Source organism: Mobula birostris, chromosome 1, assembly GCF_030028105.1.
Source record: "Mobula birostris isolate sMobBir1 chromosome 1, sMobBir1.hap1, whole genome shotgun sequence".
NCBI classification, from domain to species: domain Eukaryota; kingdom Metazoa; phylum Chordata; class Chondrichthyes; order Myliobatiformes; family Myliobatidae; genus Mobula; species Mobula birostris.
In genome coordinates this window covers 232,141,142-232,158,159 of record NC_092370.1, presented here as the reverse complement: position 1 = coordinate 232,158,159, position 17,018 = coordinate 232,141,142, and the positions used below count along the sequence as shown (strand labels likewise).

Here is a 17,018-nt window from a genome sequence, read left to right as displayed (position 1 = left end):
CTCCATCATGGGCACTAGCCTACCCTCACACCACTGAGGACATCTTCAAGAGGCAGTGTATCACCATCGCTAAGGACCCTCACCATTTGGGATATCTGGGGTGACACGGTAGCATAACGATTTGTCTAACATTATTACAGCGCCAGTGACCCAGCTTTAATTCCCACCACTGTCTTTAAGGAGTTTGCACGTTCTCACCACGGACATGAGTTTCCTTTGGGTGCTCTGGATTCAGAATCAGAATCAGCTTTAATATCATTATCACCTACATATACTGTGAAATTTGCAGTACAATGCAGTACATAACCATAGAAAAAACATGAATTACAGTAAGTGTACGTATACCCGCTAGTTAAGTTAAATAAGTTAAATAAGTAGCGCAAAAAGAGAAATTAAAAAGTAGTGAGGTAGTGTTCATGAGTTCAATGTTTATTCAGAAGTCAGATGTTGGAGGGGAAGAAGCTGTTCCTGGATCTTTGTGTGTTTGCCTTCAGGCTTCTGTACCTCCTTCCTGATGGTAGCAATGAGAACAAAGCATGACCTGGGTGATGGGGGTCCTTAATGATGGTTGCCACCTTTTTAAGGCATTGCCCCTTGACGATGTCTTGGATACTATGGAGATTAGTGCCCATGATAGAGCTGATGAAGGTTACAACTCTCTGCATCTTATTTTGATCCTGTGCAGTAGTTCCCTTCCCCCATACCAGACATTCCTACCACATTCAAAAGATATTCAAGTTGGTAAGCTAATTGGTCACATGGGTGGAATTGGGCAGCATGGACATGTTAGGCCAGAAAGGCCTGTTACTGTTCTGTATCTCTAAATAAAATAAAATAAAATAACTCTTCTCATTACTACCAGTAGGGAGGACGTACAGGAGCCTGAGGACCCATTCTCTGCGATTCAGAAACAACTTTTTCCACTCTGCCATAAGGTTTTCGAATGGACCATGAACCCATGATCATTACCTCATTATTCCGTTTTTATTGCACTATTTATTTTTATTTTTACAACCTCTAATAATTTTTATGTCTTTGCACTGTGCTGGTGCCACAAAACAACAAATTGCAAGTCAGGGATAATAAGTCAGTTTCTGCATCTTTATCTAAAATCCACAAAAAATAGTAATCCAAACAAAGTAGCGGGAGAGTGGAATGGTGATGGGAGAAGAATACATCTAAAAGTTACCTAGATGAACACCTCAGTGAACCAGTCCGCACGGACTCCTTTCTCACCACTCCCCCTCTCTTCGTCCCATTGGCCATCTCGCCTCTCTCCTCTCAATCGTGATGTCAGGTTTTGACTCAAAATGTCATAGAGCCAGAGAAAAGTACAGCACAGAAACAGGCCCTTTGGCCCATCTCATCCATGCCAAACTATTTAAACTGCCTACTCCCATCAACCTGTGGGACAGTGGCCCTCCATACCCTTCCCATCCACGCACCTATTCAAACTTCTCTTAAATGTTGAAATTGAGATCACATCCACCACTTGTACTGCCAGCACGTTCCACATTCCCACAATCCTCCGAGTGAAGAAGTTCCCTCTCATGTTCCCCTTAAAGGTGCTGTATATAAATGTACGTGGCATTCGGAATAAGATGGACAAACTCGTGGCGCAATTGGAGATTGGTCGGTATGACGTTGTGGGCATCACTGAGTCGTGGCTGAAAGAAGGTCATATTTGGGAGCTTAACATCAAAGCATATACTTTGTATCGAAAGGACTAGCAGGAAGGCCTAGGCGATGGTGTGGCTCTACTGGTAAGGGATGGAATTACGTTTTTAGAAAGAGGTGACATCGGGTCAGAGAATTTTGAATCTTTGTGGGTGGAGTTAAGAAATTGGAAGGGTAAAAAAAGCCATTATGGGAATCATATATGGGCCTCCAAATAGTAACCAAGGTGTGGGATTGAGATTGCAAAGGGAGCTGGAAAAGGCATGTGATAAGGGTAATGACATAAATGTACTGGGGGACTTTAACATGTAAAGGGATGGGAAAATCAGGTTGGTGTTGGACCGCAAGAGAGGGAATTTGTTGAATGCCTATAAGATGGCTTTTTAGAGCAACTTCTGCTTGAGCCTTAGATTGAGTGTTATGTAATAACCCAGATCTTGTTATGGAGCTTAACATAAGGGAACCCTTAGGAGGCAGTGTTCATAATGTGATTGAATTCATACTGCAATTTGAGAGGGAGAAGCATAAGTCACATGTATCAGTATCGCAATGGAATAAAGGGAATTACAGAGGCATGAGAGAGGAGCTTGTGCAGGTGGATTGGAGGAGGATACTGGCAGGGATGGTGACAGAAGAGAGATGGCTGAAGTTTTTGGGAATAGTTCACAAGGCGCAGGTTTGTCTCCCAGAGAAAGAAATTCTCAAATGGCAGGGGTAGGCAACTGTAGCTGACAAAGGAAGTTAAGGACTGCATAAAAGCCAAAGAAAGGGCATATAAGGTGGCAAAAGTGGGTGGGAAGTTGGATGATTGGGAAACTTTTAAAATCCAACAAAAGGCAACTCAAGTCAAGTCAAGTTTATTGTCATTTCGACCATAAGCTGCTGGTACAGTACACAATGAAAATGAAACAAAGTTCCTCCAGGATCCTGGTGCTACATGAATCAACACAAAACTACGCTAAACTATGTGAGACAGCACAAGGCTACACCAGACTATGTAAAACAACATAAAAACTGCACTAGACTACAGACCTGCACAGGACTATGTAAAGTGCACAAGACAGTGCAGGGCAGTACAATAATTAATAAACAAGACAATAGGCATAGTAGAGGACAAATTACAATATAATAATAAATGATGTAGATATCAGTCTAGACTCTGAGTATTGAGGAGCCTGATGGCTTGGGGTAAGAAACTTGCAGAGTCTGGTCATGAGAGCCCGAATGCTTCGGTACCTTTTGCCAGATGGCAGGAGGGAGAAGAGTTTGTGTGAGGGGTGCGTGGGGTCCTTCATAATGCTGTTGGCTTTATGGGTGCAGCGTGTGGTGTAAATGTCTGTAATAGCGGGAAGAGAGACCCCAATGATCTTTTCAGCTGACCTCACTCTCTGCTGCAGAGTCTTGCGATCCGAGATGGTGCAATTTCCGAACCAGGCAGTGATGCAGCTGCTCAGGATGCTCTCGACACAACCTCTGTAGAATGTGGTGAGGGTGGGGGGGGGGTGGAAGGTGGACTTTTCTCAGCCTTCACAGAAAGTAGAGACGCTGCTGGGCTTTCTTGACTATGGAGCTGGTGCTGAGGGACCAGGTGAGATTCTCTGCCAGGTGAACACCAAGAAATTTGGTGCTCTTAACGATCTCAGCGGAGGAGCTACCAATGTTCAGTGGGGAGTGGTCGCTCCGTGCTCTCCTGAAGTCAACAACCATCTGTTTTGTTTTGTTCACATTCGGAGACAGGTTGTTGGCTCTGTACCAGTCAGTTAGCCGCTGCACCTCCTCTCTGTATGCTGACTCATCAGTCTTGCTGATGAGACCCACCACGGTCGTGTCATCGGCGAACTTGATGATGTGGTTCGAGCTGTGTGTTGCAGCACAGTCGTAGGTCAGCAGAGTGAACAGCAGTGGACCAAGCACACAGCCCTGGGGGGCCCCCGTGCTCAGTGTGATGGTGTTGGAGATGCTGCTTCCAATCCGGACTGACTGAGGTCTTCCAGTCAGGAAGTCTGGATCCAGTTGCAGAGGGAGGTGTTCAGGAGTTTCAGCTTTCTAATCAGGTGCTGAGGAATGACCGTGTTGAATGCTGAAATGAAGTCTATAAACTGTATTCCAACGTATGTACCTTTTTTGTCCAGGTGGCTGAAGGCCAAGTGGAGGGTTGTGGCGATGGCATCGTCTGTTGAGCAGTTGGGACGATACGTGAACTGCAGGGGGTCCAGTGAGGGGGGCAGCAGGGTCTTGATGTGCCTCATGACAAGCCTCTCGAAACATTTCATGATGATGGATGTGAGAGACGGATGAGAGGTAGTCGTTGAGGCAGGACACTGAAGACTTCTTCGGCACAGGGACGATGGTGGCAGCATTGAAGCACGTTGGAACGACAGCGCTGCTCAGGGAGATGTTGAAGATGTCAGTGAGAAAAATGCAAGAAGAAAGGAAAAGATGAAATATGAGGGCAGACAGGTGAATAATATAAAGCAGAATACCAAAAGTTTTTTCAGTTATATAAAGAGTAAAAGGGAGGTGAGAGTTGATATTGGACCACTGGAAAATGATGCTGATGGGGTAATAATGGGGACAAAGAAATGGCAGATGAACTTAATGGGTACTTTGCATCTGATTTCACTGTGGAAGACACCAGCAGTGTGCCAAAGGTTTGTGAGTGTCAGGGAGCATGAGTGAGTGACATTGCTATTACAACGAAAAAAGTGCTAGGCAAACTCAAAGGTCTTAAAGTGGATAAGTCACCAGGACCAGACGGAGTACATCCCAGAGTCCTGAGAGAGGTTGCTGAAGAGATAACGGATGCATTGGTTATGGTCCTTCAAGAATCGTTTGATTCTGGCATGGCCCCAGAGGACTGGACAATTGAAAATGTCACTCCACTGTTTAAGAAGAGAGGAAGGCAAAAGAAAGGAAATTATATGCCAGTTAGGCTAAGCTCAGTGGTTAGGAAAGTTTTGGAGTTTATTATTAAGGATGAGGTTTCGAGGTACTTAGAGACTAATGTTAAAATAAATCGAAGTCAAGTCAGCATGGTTTCTGTCAAGAGAAATCTTGCTTGACAAATCTGTTAGAATTCTTCGAGAAAGTAACAAGCAGAGTGGACAAAGGAAAGGCAGTAGATGTCATTTACTTGGATTTTCAGAATGCGCTTGATAAGGTTCCACGCACGAGGCTGCTGAACAAGATAAAATTCTATGGCATTACAGGAAAGATACTGGCATGGATAGCAGAATGGCTAACAGGCGGGAGGCAGTGAGTGGGATTAAAAGGGGACTTTTCTGGTTGGCTGCCGGTGACCCGTGGTGTTCTTTAGGGGTCAGTATTGGGACTGCTACTTTTCACATTGTTTGTCAATGATTTGGATAGTGGAATTGATGGGTTTGTGTCAAAGTTTGTGGATGATATGAAGGCAGGAGGAGGGGTAGGTAGTGCTGAGGAAGCAATGTGATTGCAGGAAGGCTTAGACAAATTGGAAGAATGAGCTAAAAGGAAGATGGAATACAGTGTTGGGAAACGTATGATAATGCATTTTGGTAAAAGGAACATTAGTGTGGACTATTATTTAAATAGGGAGGAGGTTTAAACATCAGAGGTGCAGAGGGACTTAGGAGTCCTCGAAAGACTCCCAGATCACCAAGTTCGCTGGTGACACGACCGTGGTGGGTCTCGTCAGCAAGAACGATGAGTCAGCATACAGAGAGGAGGTGCAGCGGCTAACGGACTGGTGCAGAGCCAACAACCTGTCTCTGAATGTGAACAAAACAAAAGAGATTGTTGTTGACTTCAGGAGGACACGGAACGACCACTCTCTGCTGAACATCGATGACTCCTCCGTAGAGATCGTTAAGAGCACCTAATTTCTTGGTGTTCACCCGGTGGAGAATCTCACCTGGTCCCTCAACACCAGCTCCATAGCAAAGAAAGCGCAGCAGCATCTCTACTTACTGCGAGGGCTGAGAAAAGTCCATTTCCCACCCCTCATCCTCATCACTTTCTACAAAGGTTATACTGAGAGCATCTTGAGCAGCTGCATCACTGCCTGGTTTGGAAATTGCACCATCTCGGATCGCAAGACCCTGCAGCGGATAGTGAGGTCAGCTGAGAAGATCATCGGGGTCTCTCTTCCCGTCATTACAGACATTTACACCACATGCTGCATCTGCAAAGCAAACAGCATTGTGAAGGACCCCACGCACCCCTCGTACAAACTCTTCTCCCTGCTGCCATCTGGAAAAAGGTACCGAAGTATTCGGGCTCTCGCGACCAGACTATGTAACAGTTTCTTCCCCCAAGTCATCAGACTCCTCAATACCCAGAGCCTGGACTGACACCAACCTACTGCCCTCTACTGTGCCTATTGTATTGTTTATCATTTATTGTAATGCCTGCACTGTCTTGTGCATTTTATGCAGTCCTGGGTAGGTCTGTAGTCTAGAGTAGTTTTTGTGTTATTTACATAGTTCAGTGTAGTTTTTGTATTGTTTCATGTAGCACCATGGTCCTGAAAAATATTGTCTCGTTTTTACTGTGTACTGTACCAGAAGTTATGGTTGAAATGACAATAAAAAGTGACTTGACTTGACTTGAGAAAGTCAATTTGCAGTTTGAGACTGTGGTAAAGAAGGCAAGTGCAATGTCAGCATTTATTTCAAGGGGAATAGAATATTGTGAAAGGGAAAGACAAGATAGAGGCAGAAAAGTTGTTTCCACTGGTAAGTGAGACTAGAACTAGGGGACATAGCCTCAAGATTCGGGGGAGTAGATTTAGGATGGAGTTGAGAAGGAATTGCTTGTTCCGGAAGGTGGTGAACCTGTGGAATTTTCTGCCCAATGAAGCAGTGGAGGCTACTTCAGTAAATATATTTGAGACAAAGTTGGATAAACTTTTGCATTGTAGGGAAATTAAGATTTATGGGAAAAAGTTAGGTAGGTGGAGATGAGTCCATGGCCAGACCAGCCATGATCTCACTGAATGGCGGAGCAGGCTCGACGGGCCAGATGGCCGACTCCTGCTCCTATTTCATATGTTCTTATGAAGGCAAGGAGAGGATGTTGAGCCTTCACACGACACTAGTCAGGCTGCACTTGGAGGGTTGTCAACAGTTTGGGGCACTATATCTCAGAGAGGATGTGTTGTCATTGGAGAGAGTCCAGAGGAGGTTCATGAAGATAATTCTGGGTATGAAAGGGTTAACGTGTGAGGGCGTTTGGCAGCTTTGGGCCTGAACTCACTGGAATTTAGAAGACTGTGGGGAAATCTCATTGAAACCTACTGAATGTTGAAAGGAAAAGATAGGATGGATGTGGAGAGGATGTTTCCTATGGTGGGGGCATCCAAAACTAGAGGACGCAGCCTCAAAACTGAGGGGTGACCCTTTCGAACAGAGGTAAGGAGGAATTTTTTTAGATAGAGTAGCCAGACTGCGGTGGAGGCCAAGTCCGTGGGCATATTCAAGGCGGAAGTTGGTCGTTCCGTGATCAGTCAGGGCATCAAAAGATATGGAGAGAAGGCAGGTATATGGGAGTGAGGGATCCAGGATCAGCCATGATGGAATGGTGGAGCAGACTCGATGTGCTGAATGGCCTAATCTGCTCCTATGTCTTATGGTCTTAGACTTTCCACCTTTCACCCTTAAACCATGACCTCTAGTTGTAGTCCCACCCAATTTCAGTGGAAAAAGCCTGCTTGCATTTACCTTATCTATACCCCTGTTAAGAATTATGTCAATAATTCTTTTCCTCCCATAGATGCTGCGTGACCCATTGAGTTCTTCCAGCAGATTGTTCGTTGCTTCAGCTCTGTTGTAACCAATAGAACTTTAGGTCCAGAGTTACAAGATGGGATCAGTTAAATAGCCTTTTCCTGGCTGGTATTGGGATTGGTTTATTGGCTTATTACTCTCACCTGGACCAAGATATAATGAAGAGCTTGTCTTGTGCACTGCCTATAAAGATCAAATCATTACCAAGGAGGGCCATGGTAACATAGTGTTCGGCACAGTGCTCTTATAGCTTGGAGTATTCTGAATTTTGGAGTTCAATTTTTGTCGCAGTCTGCAAGGAGCTTGGCTTCCTCCCACAGTCCAAACACATACCGGTTAGTTGGTTAGTGGTCATTGTAAACTGTCCTGTGATTAGCCTAGGGTTAAATTGGTGGGTAGCTGGAGGAGCATCTCGCTGGGTCGGAAGAGCCTATTCCATGCTGTATTTTTCAATAAGATAAATTACACCGTGTATTGAGCTAGAAGATTAGATTAGATTATGAGGACACGCAGTCCCCTTTTATTGTCATTTAGTAATGCATGCATTAAGAAATGATACAATGTTCTTCCAGAATGATATCACGGAAACCGACTTAAAAACTAACAAAAACCACATAATTATAACATATATTTACAACAGTGCAAAGCAATACCGTAATCTGATAAGAACAGACCATGGCACGGTAAAAGTCTCAAAAGTCTCTAGAAAGTCCCATCATCTCACGCAGACGGTAAACTTCCAGCGCCGCCAACTTGCCGATGCAGCATCCTGGAAGCATCCGACCACAGTCCGACTCCGAGTCCGTCCAAAAACTCCGAGCCTCCGACCACCAGGTTCTGATGAAGGGTCTCGGCCCGAAACGTCGACTGTACCTCTTCCTAGAGATGCTGCCTGGCCTGTTGCGTTCACCAGCAACTTTGATGTGTGTTGCTTGAATTTCCAGCATCTGCAGAATTCCTCGTGTTTGCGAAACCTATTGAATATTGAAAGGCCTAGATAGAGTGGATGTAGGGAGGATGTTTCCTGTAGTGGGGGAGTCCACAACTAGCCACAGAATACAAGAACGTCCCTTTAGAACAGAGATGAGGAGGAGGTTCTTTAGCTAGAGAGTTGTGAATCTGTGGAATCCATTGCCACAGATGGCTGTGGAGGCCAAATCATTGGGTACATTTAAAGCGAAGGTTCATATGTTCTTGATTAGTGAGAGTGTTTAAGGTTACGGTAAGAAGGCAAGAGAATGGGGTTGAGAGAGGTAATAAATCAGCCTTGATGGAAAGGTGGAGCAGACTCGATGGACCGAATGGCCCAACTCTGTTCCTATGTTTTATGCCCCTATGGTCTATGTATATTTTTCCATACAATTTGACTGCATTTCTTTTTATTCCTTTAAATGCCTGTAAAGAAACAAGTCTCAAGGTACTATTTGTTGATATATATGTGCTTCAATACTAAATTTATTTAGAACTTTTAAAGTGGAATACTTTGCAATTGATTTTCTGTGTCCAATTTTATCTGATGTTTCTCTGCAAACGTGCCATTTGTTTCAATGGTAGTCAAGTGTCCCAGTTGTTTTTCAGGATGTGGAGATTAGACTAAATGCAGCTAAGTATCTACCTCGCATCAATGAACTGCTGAACAAAGTCCCTCGCCAAATGCTGCTGCTCCTAAAGACTAACGACTTGCTTCGAGGGATTGAGACGTCGCTGCAGACACGAGCCAGCGCCAGTTCCTTCATCACCATGTCTCGCTGCTGCATCAGAGCTGTGTCTAGGTTGGTTAAAGCGCCTGAATGTCATCATTCATCAGCTCAAAGTGGAAAGGTTGGATAACTCCTGCATCCAAGAGTGCTTAGATCGCCTGGGCACTGAGCAAGAGGAGAGACCTATTGGTGCATGTGGTTAAAATTGGGAATGCTCCTCCTTGTAGATCGGTAGGAACAGATCCACTGAAAGGAGGCTGCATAAGTACAATCAGAATCAGGTTTAACATCACCGGCGTATGTCATGAAATTTGTTGTCTTTGCGGCAGCAGTACAATAAACTAGGCAATGATAGAGGGAACAAAACCGTGAAATGGGGGAATGAGCAGAGCCAATAGATTGTTCTCTTGAAAGGAGTTAGAACTTCGTCGATGGGTAAAATGGCCCCCTCAAATGGTACATTACTGTGAGTCTATAAAAAACAGGTTAAGTTGCCATGAAATTTGTCCCCAGCCTAGTTTTCTTTGTGTGTTTATTCTCCTTACTGGCTACCTTATAATTCTCAAGAGCCTGCCTGATCTTAGTTTCCTGAACTTTGAGTATGTCTGTCTTCCCCTTAACCAAGTGTTCCGCTTCTCTTGTCAACCACTGCTGTGAATCTATGAAAATTAGGTCACCTTACCATGAAGTTTCTCCCCAACCTAGTTTTCCCTACGTGCTTAGAGGTCAAATGCGGGCAAATGTGACTAGCTCACTGCACAGCACTGTTGACCTGGATCAGTTAGGTCGAAGGGCTGTGTGACTCTATGGCTCTATGATACAGGCCAGGAATACCTTTTTGTTGTTCGTTTGTAACCACATTGTGCATTGCTAGACCTCCCGCCCCCACACACACCAAGAAATTCCCAAGTTCATTCCCCAGTCTCTGCTGATGTTGCTGTCAGACAGCTCCCACTGTTATTGAGGGTGTATTTGCTAATGGTGTCACAGCTGATGGCTGCCTGGTAACTTCTCCTGAGTTATAAGGTGAGAACAGGTAATGGAACTGACCATTGTCACATTCATTACCATAACATCAATAAGTTATGGTAATCAGCCTCTTTGAGCCCTGTTGGCATTTACCTACCAAATGAGCAAATAGCTCGAATCAGCTCTTTTGTTCCCATGCACCTTCAGTCTTTTTTCCTCAGTATATCTGATGCAATCTTAAACGTTTCTGGCTCTGTCAGTAACCAGGGAAGTCAACTCCACAGCCCCTGTTAAGCAATTGTACGTGCATGCGTGCGCATCTGCATGCCGTGTATGCATGTGTGTGTGTGCATGTATGTGTGCCTCTGCTTGTGTGCATGCGTGTGTGTATGTGTGTTTGCAAGAGTGTGTGCATGTATGTATGTGTGAGTGTATGTGTGTGCTTGTGTGTGTGGATGTGTCTGCAGTTGTGTGTGTGTGTATATGTTCCTACTTTCACTTAGTTGATACTTCCCTTAGTTTGTTGCTGCCTGTTCTGTTCAATCCTTTGTTTACAAACAGTGAGTGAAAGTCACTCCCAACAACACACACGAAATGTTCAATGAACTCAGCAGGTCAGGCAGCATCTATGGAGGAGAATAAATAGTTGACATTTCAGACTGAGGTCCTTCATCAGGACTGAACCCTGTGTAGCCTTGTTCCTCACTTGTAAATCAGACAGGTTATAACCATATAACAATTACAGCACGGAAACAGGCCATCTTGGCCCTTCTAGTCCGTGCTGAACTCTTACTCTCTCCTAGTCCCACCGACCTGCACTCAGCCCATAACCCTCCATTCCTTTCCTGTCCATATAGCTGTCCAATTTAACTTTAAACAACAACATCGAACCTGCCTCAACCACTTCTGCTGGAAGCTCGTTCCACACAGCTACCACTCTCTGAGTAAAGAAGTTCCCCCTCATGTTACACCTAAACTTTTGTCCTTTAACTCTCAACTTATGTCCTCTTGTTTGAATCTTCCCCACTCTCAATGGAAAAAGCATATCCACGTCAACTCTATCAATCCCCCTCATAATTTTAAACACCTCTATCAAGTCCCCCCTCAACCTTCTACACTCCAAAGAATAAAGACCTAACTTGTTCAACCTTTCTCTGTAACTTAGGAGATGAAACCCAGCCAACATTTTACTAAACCTCCTGTGTACTCTCTCAGTTTTATTGACATCTTTCCTATAATTCGGTGACCAGAACTGTACACAATACTCCAAATTTGGCCTTACCAATGCCTTATACAATTTCAACATTACATCCCAACTCCTATACTCAATGCTCTGATTAATAAAGGCCAGCATACCAAAAGCTTTCTTCACCACCCTATTCACATGAGATTCCACCTTCAGGGAACTATGCACCATTATTCCTAGGTCCCTCTGTTCTACAGCATTCTTTAATGCCCTACCATTTACCATGTATGTCCTATTTTGATTAGTCCTACCAAAATGTAGCACCTCACATTTTTCAGCATTAAACTCCACCTGCCATCTTTCAACCCACTCTTCTAACTGTCCTAAATCTCTCTGCAAGTTTTGAAAACCCACTTCATTATCCACGACGCCACCTATCTTAGTATCATCTGCATACTTACTAATCCAGTTTACCACCCCATCATCCAGATCATTAATATATATGACAAACAACATTGGACCCAGTACAGATCCCTGATTAAGTGATGCGTGAGTGAATGAGCAAATGGATCTGCTAGGTTTATTCCCCAGTTTAAAGTGGAAGGTGCCGCGACTCAGTTGTAATGCCCTGAATCAGAGTTGAGGGTTCAATCCAACTGCGGGAATGTGCCTGATCTGGGAAGATATTTTGGCACTGCTGAATTGTTGGCAATGCTGTTTTCTGAATGTGCAGTGAGCACTCCTTTCCTGTCTCTATACATTTCAATTTTGGCTCTACAACTGTTAGAAGCCGTTTGCTTCTGGTTGTATTTCCCGTCCATGCCCAGTCACGTAAAGTCTATTGTGCAGATCACTCATAGAGTCATAGAGCACTACACTACATGCCTTTCGGCCCATTTAGTTCATGTTGAATTATTATTCTGATAGTCCCATTAACCTGCACCTGGGCCATATCCCTCCATACGCCTCCCATCCATGTACTTATCCAAACTTTTCGGAAGTGCTGAAAATGAACCTGTATTGGCAGCTTGTTTCACACTCTGAGTGAAGAGGTTCCCCAGCAGGTTCCCGTTAAACATTTCACCTTTAACCCTTAACCCATAGACCAAAACGTTGACTGTTTCTTTCCCTCCTTAGAATATCCCTAATTTACTGAATTTCTTCATCATTTTGTGTATGTTCCCTCTTTCAGCATGTCTCCAAGGTTTCTATAGCCAATGAAATACTGTTTGAAACATTAAAATGTACTTTGGTAGGTACTTGGATAGGAAAGGTTTAGACAAATGTGAGCCAAACATAAGCAAATTGGTCTGGCTCAGATGTTAGTTAGCATGGACCAGGTATATTTCTGTGCTCTATGACTATGTATTATATGAAACAAATCAGCCAATTTATAAGACAATAAGACAAAGGAGCATAATTAGGCCACTTGGCCCATTGTGTATTCTCCACGATTTCATCATGATGGCTGATCCATTTCCCTCTCAGCCCCATTATCCTGACTTCACCCCATAACCTTTCATGCCCTGACTAATCAATCTCTATCAACCTCTACCTTAAATACACCCAGAGACCTGGCCTCCATGCTGCTTGTGGCAATGAGTTCCACAGATTCTCCACCTTCTGGCTAAAGAAATTCTTCCTCATGTCTGTTCTAAATGGATATTCCTCTATTTTGAGGCTGTGCTTTCTGGTCCTAGACACCCCCATGAAAGGAAACATCCTCTTCAAGTCACTCTATCTTGGCCTTCAACATTCCATCGGCTTCCATGAGATTCCCCACCTCATTCTGCTAAATTCCAGCAAGTTCAGGCCAAGAGTCATAGTCATAGTCATACTTTATTGATCCCGGGGGAAATTGGTTTTCGTTACAGTTGCACCACAAATAATAAATAGTAATAGAAATAGTAATAGTAATACTACTATTAGTAAATAGTAATAGTCATGGAGATAATAAATAGTAATAGAATAGTAATAGAAAATAGTAATAAATAGTTAAATAGTAATATGTAAATTATGCCAGTTAATTATGAAATAAGTCCAGGACCAGCCTATTGGCTCAGGGTGTCTGACCCGCCAAGGGAGGAGTTGTAAAGTTTGATGGCCACAGGCAGGAATGACTTCCTATGACGCTCTGTGCTGCATCTCGGAGGAATGAGTCTCTGGCTGAATGTACTCCTGTGCCTACCCAGTACATTATGTAGTGGATGGGAGACATTGTCCAAGATGGCATGCAACTTAGACAGCATCCTCTTTTCAGACACCACCGTCAGAGAGTCCAGTTCCATCCTCACAACATCTCTGGCCTTACGAATGAGTTTGTTGATTCTGTTGGTGTCTGCTACCCTCAGCCTGCTGCCCCAGCACAAAACAGCAAACATGATAGCACTGGCCACCACAGACTCGTAGAACATCCTCAGCATCGTCCGGCAGATGTTAAAGGACCTCAGTCTCCTCAGGAAATACAGACGGCTCTGACCCTTCTTGGAGACAGCCTCAGTGTTCTTTGACCAGTCCAGTTTATTGTCAATTCGTATCCCCAGGTATTTGTAATCCACCACCATGTCCACACTGACCCCCTGGATGGAAACAGGGGTCACTGGTACCTTTGCTCTCCTCAGGTCTACCACCAGCTCCTTAGTCTTTCTCACATTAAGCTGCAGATAATTCTGCTCACACCATGCGACAAAGTTTCCTACCGTAGCCCTGTACTCAACCTCATCTCCCTTGCTGATGCATCCAACTATGGCAGAGACTTCGATCACTGCTCATATGATAACCTTTTCATTCCCAGAATCACTCTCGTGATCCTCATTTGTACCCTCTCCAATGCCAGCACATACTTTCTTAAAGACTGCTCATAATACTCAGTGAGGCCTCACCAGAGCCTTGTACAGCCTCAGCATTACATCCTTGCTTTCAGATTCTAGTCCTCTTGAAATGAATGCTAACATTGCATTTATCTTCCTCACCACTGATTCAACATGGAAATTAACCTTTCAGAAATCCTTTACAAGGGCTCTCAAAGTCCTTTGCATCTAGGATTTTTGAATTTTCTCTCCATTTTGAAAATAGTGGACCTTTTTATTTCTTCTACCAAAGTGCCTGACCATACACTTCCCAACACTATATTCTATCTGCCCCTTCTTTGCCCATTCTCCTAATCTGTCGTAGTTCTTTTGTAGCCTCTCTAATTCCTTAAAACTACCTGCACTTTCACCTATCTTTGTATCATCCACAAACTTGGTCAGAAAGCTATCAATTCTGTCATCCAAGTCATTGACGTGTAACGTAAAAGCAGTTCTAACACAGACCCCTGTGGAACACCACTCATCACCAGCAGCCACCAAAAAGGCTCCCTTTATTCTCACACTTTGCCTCCTGCCAATCAGCCATTGATTTATCCATGTTAGTATCTTTTCGGTAAACCATGAGCTCTTAACTTGTTAAGCAGCTTCATGTGTGGCACCTTGTCAAAGGCCTGAAAATCCAAGTACGCAACTTCAACCAATTCTCCTTTGTCTATCCTGCTTGTTATTTCTTCAAAGAATTCCAACAGATTTGTCAGGCAAGTTTTTTCTTAAGAAAACAATGCTGACTACAGCCTATTTTATCATGTGCCTCCAAGTATCCAGAAACCACATCCTTAACAATCGACTCTATCATCTTCCCAACCACTGAGGTCAGGCTAATTAGCCTACAATTTTCTTTCTTTTGCCTCCTTTCCTTCTGGAGGAGTGGAGTGACATTTACAAATTTCCAATTCTCTAGAACCAAGCCTGAAACTATTGATTCTTGAAAGATCATTACTAATACCTCCACAATCACTTCAGCTATCTTTTTTAGAACCCTGGGGTGCAGTCCATCAGGTCCAGGTGACTTATTTACCTTCAGACCTTTCAGTTTCCCAAGTACCTTCTCCCAAGTAATCACAACTGCCCCATGACACTCTCAAACGTCTGGCGTATTACTAATGTATTCCGATGACACTCTCAAACGTCTGGCATATTACTAATGTATTCCGCAATGAAGACTGGTGTAAAATACTTATTTGGTTCGTCCTCCATTTCCTTGTCCCCCATTTCTATCTCTCCAGCATCATTTTCCAGCAATCCAATATCTACCCTGACCTCTCTTTTACCCTTTATATCTCTGAAAAAAACTTTGGTATCATTTTTGATATTATTGACCAGCTTACCTTCATATTCCATCACCCTCCCCTTATGTTTTTTTTTCAGTTTCCTTCTGTTCGTTTTAAAAAAAATTCCCACTCCTCTAACTTTCCACTAATTTTTGCTATATTATATGCCCTCTCTTTTGCTTTTATGTTGGCTTTGGCTTCCCTTATCAACCACAGTTGCATTATCCTGCCTTTAAAATACTTCCTCATCTTTGGGATGTATCTATCCTGAGCCTTCTGAATTGATCCCAAAAACTCTAGCGATGGCTGCTCTGCTGTCACCTTTGCTAGAGTCCCCTTCCAATCAACTTTGGCCAGTTCCTCTCTCATGCCTCTGCTCTACTCTGCTGTCATACTGATACATCTGACTTTTGCTTCTCCCTCTCAAATTGCAGAGGGAATCCTATCATATTATGATCATTGATTCCAAAGGGTTCCTTTACCTTAAGCTCCCTATACTTAGCATGTTCTAAACAAATAGCGAACTGATAATAAGGATTATTTTTTAATAATGTTAGTTGGATGATAAATTTTGGACCAGACTCTGCAGGCAGCTCCATGGGATCTTTCCCAGCCACATGAGAGAACAGAAAGGACTTTAGTCTCACATCTCATGTGAGGGGCAGCAACTCAGATGCTGAAGCCTCTCTGCTCTGTGGAGAAGCATCAGGCTCTGTTGAATTTAAGTCTTGAGAAGGTCTTGAATCAGAATCAGTTTGAATATCACTGGCATATATCATGAAAAGTTTTGTGGCAGCATTACATAAAAAATATAAATTACAAACAAAGGAAGTATATTCTTTAATTTAATTAAGTAGTTCAAAAGGAGAAAAGAAAAAGTGAGCTGGTGTTCATGGGTTGGTTCATTGTCCATTTAGAGACCTGATGGCAGAGGGAAAGAAGCTATTCCTGAAAAGTTGAGTGTGTGTCTTCAGGCTCCCTTATCTCCTCCTTGATGGTAGCAATGAGAAAAAGGGATGTACTGGGTGATGGGGTTCCTTAATCATTTTGAGGCATTGCTGATTTACGCCCTTTTAAAGAACCCAGTACTTTAGGATACTGAACAAAAGGTACCGCCCCCAACATAGACTCATATTTAGCTGTCAGATCAAACCGCATGATGCCTGCATTCTCTCAGCTCTCAGCAATTCAACTTGGCTATCCTGTTTGATCTGGCAGGTACGAGAAGGATGCTTCAACGTCTTGGTACAGAAAGCTGAAGATCTCCTTAACCGAAGCTCTCGTCCTTTGGCAGATCAGTCTGTACGAGATCCTGCTCTGGATTAAGTCTTCATCACTGGGCAGTTGGATCAGTGGCATCGATACACGTGATCACCCTCTACAGTGAAGGAACTCTCTTGGCCAGAGAAAGGACTGGATCTCCTTTTTTTGTACGGACCATTCTGCTCATCTCTAGCTTTGTGGCCTGCTGTGCTGTTCAAATAGGCCAGGGCCTCATGGATTTCTGGTCTCAATAGAATTCTCCTCTGTCGAAGTGGTTCTCGTTAAAGTTGTCATTTTTCCAGCTGTTTATTTGGGTT

At 43.7% G+C, this 17,018-nt stretch overlaps 1 protein-coding gene across 6 annotated transcripts in view; it reads left to right on the top strand.

Annotated features, from left to right (window-relative positions):
- Positions 1-17,018, top strand: part of adck1 (aarF domain containing kinase 1) — a 765,048-nt gene that overhangs the window by 714,902 nt on the left and 33,128 nt on the right. For 2 of the 6 annotated variants that reach the window (XM_072273237.1, XM_072273238.1), the window contains exons 10-11: positions 9,021-9,214; positions 16,657-16,868. The exons of 1 other annotated variant lie outside the window; for it this stretch is intronic. In XM_072273237.1, coding sequence (XP_072129338.1) covers positions 9,021-9,214; positions 16,657-16,825 — 363 coding nt within the window. In that variant the 3' untranslated portion in view covers positions 16,826-16,868. Of the gene's footprint in view, positions 1-9,020; positions 9,215-16,656; positions 16,914-17,018 lie in introns of those variants that run through there. 3 more of the 6 variants (XM_072273239.1, XM_072273236.1, XM_072273240.1) reach the window with 2 other exon arrangements.